Source organism: Cebus imitator, unplaced genomic scaffold, assembly GCF_001604975.1.
Source record: "Cebus imitator isolate Cc_AM_T3 unplaced genomic scaffold, Cebus_imitator-1.0 Scaffold79, whole genome shotgun sequence".
Taxonomy (NCBI): domain Eukaryota; kingdom Metazoa; phylum Chordata; class Mammalia; order Primates; family Cebidae; genus Cebus; species Cebus imitator.
In genome coordinates, this window is record NW_016107394.1 from 5,190,335 (window position 1) to 5,200,612 (window position 10,278).

At 45.2% G+C, this 10,278-nt stretch overlaps 1 protein-coding gene and 2 non-coding genes across 3 annotated transcripts; all 3 read left to right on the forward strand.

The window, feature by feature from the left end:
* The first annotated feature begins 344 nt into the window (after positions 1–344).
* On the forward strand, positions 345–6,343 carry RPS3 (ribosomal protein S3). The gene is made up of 7 exons (XM_017533008.2): positions 345–457; positions 1,602–1,732; positions 2,334–2,427; positions 3,025–3,119; positions 4,686–4,873; positions 5,333–5,529; positions 6,274–6,343. Exons 1-6 carry the CDS (start codon positions 428–430, stop codon positions 5,524–5,526), a joined length of 732 nt encoding a protein of 243 aa, XP_017388497.1. The 5' UTR covers positions 345–427; the 3' UTR covers positions 5,527–5,529; positions 6,274–6,343.
* LOC119471962 lies at positions 1,300–1,446 on the forward strand. The gene has a single exon (XR_005201063.1). It is a non-coding gene; the product is annotated as a small nucleolar RNA SNORD15 (small nucleolar RNA).
* On the forward strand, positions 5,082–5,227 carry LOC119471961. Its single transcript, XR_005201062.1, has one exon. It is a non-coding gene; the product is annotated as a small nucleolar RNA SNORD15 (small nucleolar RNA).
* Positions 6,344–10,278: the final 3,935 nt, after the last annotated feature.

A 10,278-nucleotide genomic window follows, 5' to 3' on the forward strand; every position in this document is an offset into this window, starting at 1 on the left:
CCGCCCGCCTTGGCCTCCCAAAGAGGAGTCTTAAATGAGTTTCACTGAGGGCTTTCAGCAGATTTTCATTACAGTGTCGACTCATCGGGGCCAGAGTTTCACGCTGGTTAAATTCTGTTGTTGTGTGAACTTATACCTGTAATTTCCACCTCTGCAACTCATATTGCTTGTTTTTAAGCTAAGAGAATTTGAACTCTAAGTTCCCCTGCAGTTTAGAAGTCCTGCTGGATGAACCCCCTTTCTCGTTCCTGCCTGCAGGAGATACCAACACTCTTCTTTCCCCAGACGCTTTCTACGTAAACACTACATTTCCCATGAACATCCACAGGCGTTCACGTAGCGCAGCCTTTGGTCGTCGCGCACGCCCTTTATACCCATTTCCGCCCGCGAGCCACTTCCTTTCCTTTCGGCGGAGCGCGGCGGCAAGATGGCCGTGCAAATTTCCAAGAAGAGGAAGGTGAGTCTCTGGGGCCTGTGCTTGGGAAATGACGGCGCCACGCGGGTCAAGGGCTTCCCGAGGTGCCACCGCGAGGCCTGCGGCTCTGTGCCCTGCCCTAGGAAGCAGTTTAGGCTGCCTGGGGTTCCCGCGGGCCGCGGATCGAGGTGGATTGAGTGATGAGAGGCCCGAGCCAGGCGAACACTGAGGCCCGGGAAGGGAGAGACCCATTTTTTTCTGATTCCGAGTAAAGCTCAGAGAGATGGGTGCCAGGCGCCTCTTCTGTCCCGGAGAAGGTGTTTGTGAGCATTTTTTGGTCCACAGAATTAGTAAACACATGAGGGCGTGTGTCATTTCCCTCATGTGTTACCCGGTGGTTTTGGGAAGGGGAAAGTTTCTTACCTTCTTACTGGTCGTGTTTGGGTGCAATCTGCTGGCCCCAAAACCTTAACTGAAGAGTTACTGACGGTTGCTTGTTCCGTCTGAGGACCCCGGGAGGAAGCTGCCTCTGATTTAACGTCTTATCATTCCACGAGAAAAAACTGTAAAAATCATTAGCTTTAAAAATAGATGGTTTGTCATTTTGTATATGAAAACATCGATGTTAAAATTAAGTCCACGACGCTGAGTTAGGATTTGCCAGCTCTGTTTACAGTTAAATCAACAGGTATTGTAAGGCCAGATAACATGGCTGGGATTCTTTAGACGGTCCAGGTTGTGTCTACAAGTGAGACGGCTTCTATGTTAAGTTCACTATCTGTTCCTTCACGGTGACAAGTACGGTGTCTTTGCTGTGCTGAGTGAAGTGTAAATGGGCCATTTTAGAGCAGTTTCTTGTTTTGCATGTGGACCAGTTTTAAACCCTTCGATGAAGAGATGATGACGAGTCTGACTTGGGGTGTTCTCTTTGCCCAGGTGGCCTACTCTGTGCTGCGTTCTGTGGCACGGTTTAAAGGGCCCTGGCTGAAGTAACTTCCTAAAGATGACCTAGAGGCATTTGTCTGAGAAGGGTTGCTGCACTCCTGTTGGAACAAGGGTTTGGAATCCTTGGTTGGAGGTATTTAGTTTTGGTGAGGAACGCATTGACTAGTAAGACTAGACTGGCTCAGATGACAGTGAACCTACACCGATGTCCTAATTTTGAACTTTGCTTTTTTTGGGTTAGTTTGTCGCTGATGGCATCTTCAAAGCTGAACTGAATGAGTTTCTTACTCGGGAGCTGGCTGAAGATGGCTACTCTGGAGTTGAGGTGCGAGTTACACCAACCAGGACAGAAATCATTATCTTAGCCACCAGGTAAAACTCACTTGACTGCCCATCATCTATTGTAAATGCTAAGTTGGTTTATTCTCTGTGAACTTAAGGTACAAACAACCAATGAATCTGGGCTTAGTGAATATAACTGCTTAAAAGCTGCATTTTAAGGCCAGGCATAGGATTGCAACTGCATTTTTAAAGTTTAACTTTTGTTTTTGTTAAAAATTTTATGCTTTGTGGCAGAGATTTTTGCTACCACACATATATGCAAGATTTAAAGTTACATCCAGCATTGTAAGAGTCATGAATTAGGCCGGGCGCGGTGGCTCAAGCCTGTAATCCTAGCACTTTGGGAGGCGGAGGAGGGTGGATCACGAGGTCAAGAGATCGAGACCATCCTGGTCAACATGGTGAAACCCCGTCTCTACTAAAACTACAAAAAATCAGCTGGGCATGGTGGCGCATGCCTGTAATCCCAGCTACTCAGGAGGCTGAAGCCGGGGAATTGCCTGAACCCAGGAGGCGGAGGTTGCGGTGAGCCGAGATCGTGCCATTGCACTCCAGCCTGGGTAACAAGAGCGAAACTCCGTCTCAAAAAAAAAAAAAAAAAGAGTCATGAATTGTCACCTTTTCCCCCCAGAACACAGAATGTTCTTGGTGAGAAGGGCCGGCGGATTCGGGAGCTGACTGCTGTAGTTCAGAAGAGGTTTGGCTTTCCAGAGGGCAGTGTAGAGGTGAGTGATTCTGGCATGCCAGAGATGATGGCTCTTCAGAATAATACTTCTAAAAACTTTCAATTTGGAAACTTTAATTATTTGTTCATTACAAATGGACTGGTATAATTTTGTTGAAATTCTCTTAATGAATAATGGGCTTAACTTTGTAAGCCTATTCTGCTAACGGATGGTGGTTAAAGGATTTTACATTCAACTTGGGTGTATGATGGATTGACTATCCGCATTGGTGTCCTTGGTGTGGCTAAAGGAGCCAGGGTGGGAGGACAAGGAACCTGCACTGTGTGTAGGTGGTAGAAGTGCTTTAGGAATTGAGGAATACTGAAATTGTATGCTGTATGTGATGGTGGTGTCCAATCTTTTGGCGTCCCTAGGCCACATTGGAAGAATTGTCTTGGGCCATACTAATAGCACACAAAAAATCATGATGTTGAATTTGTGTTGGGTCACATTCAAAGCTGTCCTGGGCTGCATGGGGCCTGTGGGTTGGACAAGCTTGGTGTAGAAAGTGATGCTTGTATGACAAATGTCAAATTTTCAACTTCCAGTTGAAAACAGTGGTGACTGGTAACACAATTTCCCTTGCTTCCTTTAAAGCTTTATGCTGAAAAGGTGGCCACTAGAGGTCTGTGCGCAATTGCTCAGGCAGAGTCTCTGCGTTACAAACTGCTGGGAGGGCTTGCTGTGCGCAGGTAAGTATCCTGAGACCTATGGTCCTGACCTTTTGTGTGTGTCAATATACATGTCTGCCATTTGTTAATTAAGCAGATGAACTGTTACAAAGTGACAGGATCTGCTAATCTCCCAGGATTATAATAAGGTACTAAGTCATGCCTTCACTGAACTAGCAGACTAACAAGACTGCTAAAGCAGCAAGAACCATAAAGGGTATATTCAGTGTTGTAATGGAGAAGTGTTATGGGTGCTTTGGGAGTTAAACACAAATAGGACTGTCCAAGGAGGGGACCAACTCCTGTTGGTTTTCTCAAGGATGCCTTACAAAGAGTCATGTGGTGGGTGGTGGGCAATGGGGAATAATTTAGGCCTGTTACTGGGTATGTGTTATGTATCCCTAGGTGGAAGTGCCTTAGTACTTGTGGGATACCATGAAACTTAGAACAAGCTAGTAGGGGTCATTCAAATCTACTTAGTGTGTTCACTCTTAAAATGGTACTGTGAAGAGATAAGACCTGCCGGGAGAGAGTTTAAAATCTAGACACTTAAAACCTCTGAGTTGCATGCAGGTAGTAATGTGAGGGTCCGCTGGTAAGATTTCAACTGGAAGTTCTTTGTGCAGTTTGTATGTAAAGGCATTGGAATGCCTGGCCTAGAGGAAAGCTGTGCTGTAGGAAGGTTAACTGGTAGGGATGGGTGGTATAGGCCAGGCTCCAGGTAAGGACCTAGAAAAGACTGCTTACCTGGTTTGAGTGCCAGTTTTGTTGCCTAGAACAGTGGTTCTCAGAAGATTTGTGTCAATCCCAGACCCACCAAATGGGAAACTGGATGTGTGACTCAGCAGTCTGTCTTAACTCTCCCCAACATGGGCTTTGCACACATTGAACCAAGTTAATGAACTTCTGAGCCTAGGATCTCCTCTGTTTTCTAAGGGGGACCATTATATCACCTCTCAGTTGTGGAATAGTAAGTAAGATAATGTGAAAGGGCCTGGAGGTGGCTAGCTCTCCAGTTAGTATCTTGCAGAGTGTAAACTACCGAATGAGTTGCAGGTAGGGCATATTTTAAAATGTTTTATCAGCATTCTAATAGCAAGGTACCAGGATCCTGTGTGTGTTCGCTTTCCTAGTGAATGAGACTTCTGGAGGTTGCAGAATATTTCATGGGACAACAAGTGGGTACTTGTAAAAATGTGGTTCTCAATTTTGGTTATATGTGAGAATCACCCAGGGAGCATTTTTAAATACATAAGCCTGGACTTTGCCCATTTAATTGGCTTAGAATAGGGCCTAGACATCAGGGTTTCGTTTATTTTAGCTTTCCGAGGTGATTCTGATAGGCAGCCAGGGTTGGAAAGTACTTGGTTAGGAGCTTGACGTACTTGATGAATATTACCCTAAGATTAGGTATGATAAGCCTGAAAGAGAGTTACTATTTTTGGGGCCAGATTCTGGTCAGATTTATTCTCCATTAAAGGAACATTGAAAACTAATTTTTCTTCTGTTTTTTAAACCTGGTGGGGGTTGTTAAATAAATTCTGTCCTTGACAATAACACAAATGGACCTCTCCTGTTCTTCTGAAGGGCCTGCTATGGTGTGCTGCGGTTCATCATGGAGAGCGGGGCCAAAGGCTGCGAGGTTGTGGTGTCTGGGAAACTCCGAGGACAGAGGGCTAAATCCATGAAGTTTGTGGATGGCCTGATGATCCACAGCGGAGACCCTGTTAACTACTACGTTGACACTGCTGTGCGCCATGTGTTGCTCAGACAGGGTAAGCAGCTGAGAGTGCTTGGCAAAGGGCATTTGGACACATTTGGTTTTCCACAGACATCTAAGTATTTGGGGAGTTTATCATGGAAGTGGCTGGGCATGGTCATACTCCTTGGCATATTGATTGCCACATTTATCTGTAAGTATTGAATTGCTGATACCTTTAGATCCAAGAGTTGGTTTGTCCTTGTTTTAGCCATCTGTGTACCCTTCAGTGATGACACGATGACGAATCAGAAAGGTCATGTCCTGCTCTTGGTCCTTGTCAGTGCCATGTTTTGTGGTGCTGTTCACAGGTTCCTTTTGCAGAAGTGTCCTATTCATTGATTGATTTAGAGGCATTTGTCTGAGAAGGGACCAGACCCAGGGTTGTTTGAAGAAACTGCTTGCTCTCTTTGGTCTTGTGTGGTGGGGGCCAGTGACACCCCAGCTGTGTGCTAACAACTGTGGTGTCTTCTAGGTGTGCTGGGCATCAAGGTGAAGATCATGCTGCCCTGGGATCCAACTGGTAAGATTGGCCCTAAGAAGCCCCTGCCTGACCATGTGAGCATCGTGGAACCCAAAGATGAGATACTGCCTACCACCCCCATCTCAGAACAGAAGGGTGGGAAGCCAGAGCCGCCTGCCATGCCCCAGCCAGTCCCCACAGCGTAACAGGTATGCCTGCAGGGGCAGGGGACTCGGGGCAGAATAGGGTCCTTCCTAGTCTTTCTGTTAATACTTGTAGCCCACACTCTGGTGAGCATTTGGTGATATGGGAGAATACAAGTTGAAACCTGGGGTCTCTTTAACCCTCAGTTCCATTGGGACAGGTGTTTGCCTTTATTTCAGAAAGAAGTTCCTGCTTTTACTCCTGTGTATGAAATAGTTTTCCCTTATTTGCTCAAATACTTTATTTTTTTGAGACAGTCTTGCCTGTCGCCCAAGCTGGAGTGCAGTGGCAACTTCTGCTTCTCGGATTCAAGCAATTCTCGTGTCAGCCTCCCAAGTCGCTGGTATTACAGGCACCTGCCACCGCACCTGGCTAATTTTTGTGTTTTTAATAGATGCAGGGTTTCACCATGTTGGCCAGGCTGGTCTCAAACTCCTGACCTCAGGTGATCCACCGTGCCTGGTTGCTCAAGATTTTCTAGATACATTTGCTAGTAATTGGCTATTTTGTCCTTTAGCAGCCCGTGTAAAACAAGCCTCCTATGGTCAACATTTGGGGGTTTTTTTGTTTCTAGATGTTTTATATTTTGTGTCTCTAGGAGCCCTGTAATTTTTTTATGTGAAAAAGGACAAACCCTTATGTATGTATTTTTTGTTAGTGTTGCTAAGTGGGAGTATGTATCCATTTGGTAAATGAAGGCTTAATAACTCCGGTAAAGTTTCTTAATTTTGTGGTTTATTTGGTTTCAGGGTCTCCTTGGCAGCTGCATTCTGGAGTCTGGATGTTGCTCTGTAACGACCTTTAATAAAATGTTGTACAGACACAAAGCCTGACTTGACTGTTCAGTATTCAGACTGAGGGGCATGTTGACCTGCGGAACATTACATATCTTCTTGGTTTAAACCATACTTGGGGTATCTGCAAGGGCCAGAATATTAAGACCCAAGCAAAGCTAACTAGAGAAGTATCTTTGTGTGATAGTGAAGGCTGATGGCAAGCGAGGCAGCACCTTGATTCGTTGTTCTGTAGTTCAGGATTGTATGTTTAGAAGAGGGAAAAACTCAATATCGAGTTTTTCCTGTGTGTAAAGTGATCCACGTTGCACATACAAAGTGAGTATAAATGGCCATTATGTTTTGTGTCATGCTGTGTTCTAAGTGTTTTTTACATACGTACTCATTTAATCAACCTCTATAAAGTGTAAAGGAAATTTGCTTGTGCCACCATATTTAAGGATCAGAAGTAAATTTGCCTAAGCAGTAAAAAGCTATCATTAGAATCCACATTCCTAAGTTGTGTTCTCTAGACCATTATGTTCTGGAGAACTATAAAGAACATTTAAATTGTCCCTGATTTTATCTGTCAGTGTTGTGACGTATTTTCTACCAGTATGTATTTTACAAGAAATTGGGCACTATTTACTCAGGAAAAACTAGTGAGGGAGAGGTTGGCTTGAAAATCATTGAGACTGGTGATAAATCAGATTCTGGTTGATCACAGAGGGGACTTCCAGGGATAGCTGTTACGGCCTGCAAGGCCAGTTGAGTGGCTGCTTCCTGGTGATGCAGCCTGGCTGGTGAGATAACCCTGGCTCCATAGATGGTTTAGCAGGTGCTGTGATTATTTGGTTGTCTTCTCAATTAGACTGAGCTGCACATGGTATTTATTGATCAGCACGTGGGAAGGGCTTAATATTTGAGATACGCACAGAGTAGGAAACACTGACAAGTGTCTGCCCCCCTCCCTGTTTAACTCATAAATTGGTCATCTTAATCATTTAAGTGTACACTGATATAGTGATAGAGTCAGCCCTCTGTCTAAGGGTTTTACTTCTGTGGATTCAACCAACTTTGGATCAAAAGTAGTCAAAAAGGATGGTTGTGTCCGTATTGAACATGTAGACTTATTTTTCTTGTCATTTGTCACTTACTGTACACTGCAGTGTAACAGCTGTCTACATAACATGTGCATGAGGTGTTAAAAGTAATCTAGTGGATGTGTTTAGGTTACCTTAGATATAAATACTGTACCATTTTGTATAAGGAATTTGAGCATCTGGGAATTTTGGTATTTGAAGAGGGTCCTGGTACCAATCAATGGTACTGCAGGAAGACTGCTGTATATTCCCATTGTACAACCGTCTCCAGAACTTAATCTTGCAGATGTGTTGCCCCTCCCCTACCTTTTTGAAAACACCTTTGATGTTTATACGGAGTCCTGTCTTTTTTTTTTCTTTTTTTGAGGTGGAGTTTTGGTCTTGTCCCCCAGGCTTGAGTGCGGTGGTGCTATCGGCTCACTGCAACTTCCGCCCTGGATTTAAGTGATTCTCCAGCCTCAGCCTCCTGACTAGCTGGGATTACAGGTGCCTACCATTATGCCCAGCTAATTTTTGTGTTTTTAGTAGAGATGGGGTTTCCCGTGTTTATCAGGCTGGTCTCGAACTCCTGACCTCAAGTGATCCTCCCCGCCTGGGCCTTCCATAGAGTGTGAAACCACTGTACCCAACATCTGATCATCCTCAGATTGAGTGCTGGGAACAGGTGTGCTGTATATTAGATTAGGTTATCTTTTAAATTCCTCATGAGTTTTCTTCAGTCCACTTAAAATTGGAACTTCAGCCAGTGGGATAAAGTAGTGCTGTTAATTCCCACTAGGTGTTGCTGTAACAAAGGAAATGTGCAGTAAGAGTAACAGCTTAAGGGGAAAGAAAGGTAGTGAATTGTGACAGAAAAGTAAGCAGATTAGTGTATACATACAGTACTGAATTATTGGGAGAAAGTAGTGCTGTTAATTACCACTAGGTGGTGCTGTAACAAAGGAAATGCAGTAAGTAACAGTTTAAGAAGAAATAAACAATTTTGACAAAATATGTAGATTATTAGTGTATACATTATTGAATTATCAAAGTGAACATCCCTATGTGACCATTTAAAAATGCCAACGTGTGTCCAGCTGTGGTGGCTCACACCTGAAATCCCAGCACTTTGGGAGGCCAAGGCAGGTGGATCGCTTAAGCCCAGAAGTTCCAAGCCAGCCTGGAGAACGTGGTGAAGCCCTGTCTCCACCAAGAAATTTTAAAAATTTGCCAGATGTGGAGGCTGAAGTGGGAGGATGGCTTGATCCTGGGAGGTGGAGGTTGCAGTGAGCCATAATAGCACCATCATAATCCAGCCCAACCTGGGTGACAGACCCTGTCTCAAAAAACAAGACCCCCAGATTTGTCCCCTCCCTTGTAGCTAAGAAAGTATGGGAGGCCAGGTGCATTGGCTCAGGCCTGTAATCTTTCGGAGGCTGAACTGGGAGGGTTTTTTAAAATTTCTTTTTGACAGTCTTGCTCTGCCACCCATGCTGGGAGTGCAGTGGCCTGATCTTGGCTCACTGCAACCTCAATTTCCCAGATTCAAAGTAATTCTGCCTCAGCCTCCTGAGTAGCTGGGATTACAGGTACCTGCCACCACACCTGGCTAATTTTTGTATTTTTAGTAGAGATGGTTTCACTATGTTGCCCAGTCTGGTCTTGACCTCAAGTGATCCCCTTGCATTGGCCTCCCAAAGTGCTGGGAGCACAGACGTGAACCACTGTGCCTGGCATTTACCTTGTTTTTCAAAGTAATTGCCTCCCTAGACAGTATAATAAAAAGTACTAGCAAGTTATTTTTAATATTTAATATGTCTTGGCCAGGTGCAGGAAAGAAGGCTGAGACAGGAGAGTCGTTTGAACTAGGGAGGTGGAGGTTGCAGTGAGCCAAGATCATGCCACTGCACTCCAGCCTGGGGGACAGAGAGAGACTGCCTCAAAAACAAACAAAACTTAGTATGTCCTAAGTGGGGAGGGAGAGTTGAAAATGCTTGTCGCTTGACCAAATGGCATTACTCTTGCAGCTAGGGCTGGGCCACAGGAGTGCTGTTCTGTAGAGGAGTTGAGTCTCTAAACTTAGCTGCTGTTAGAGAAGGTGGGAAGACCTCTGAAGTAATTCATAAAGGCCTTGTGGCTCTTGGTGAAGCAGTCTGACATTGTCAGTGTCCTGTGGGGACAACCATTCAGCCTCATGTGTGGTGCTGGACACAGTCAGAGGTCTTAGCTTGTAATCTGTGCAAGTGGATGGAACCCTGCTGCAGTAGTGGTCATGGCCCCACCCTCAGGACTGCAAAAGGCTTACAGTTAAATACCCAGGTGAAGCCCATCTACAGCAGCCCTGAAGGAAAGGCCCAACAAGGACTTGCCTGTCCCTCTGAGCTTTTGTACCTTGCTGTTTACACTGCTTGCACCCTTGTGACTGATTCCAGTAGAACTTAGTGGAAATTTGCCTTTGTGAAGCCTTCCCTGATCTGGCTTTTGCTGTTACGGACTGATTTGTGTCCCCCAAAATTCTTAGGTTGAAGCCCTAAACTCCAACACGACTGTATTTGGAGACAGGCCCTTTAAGGAGGATTGTGGTGCTAGCTTGGCTCTTCTCATGGACCCTATTGCCTTTCCTGGCTGGATCAGTCCTCTGCAGCTCCATCCCACTTCCACAGTTGGGCCTTGATGAATAAGGAGAGATTTGCTTACTTGTAGCTCTCCTGAATGTAATTCAAGCCAAGGCTATCACTACCTCTCTCTGTTCCTTTCCAACACTAAATAGGGTTTGTGAGAGGTGGGCAAGAAGAGGCATTGAGGGCCGGGCGCGGTGGCTCAAGCCTGTAATCCCAGCACTTTGGGAGGCCGAGGCGGGTGGATCACGAGGTCAAGAGATCGAGACCATCCTGGTCAA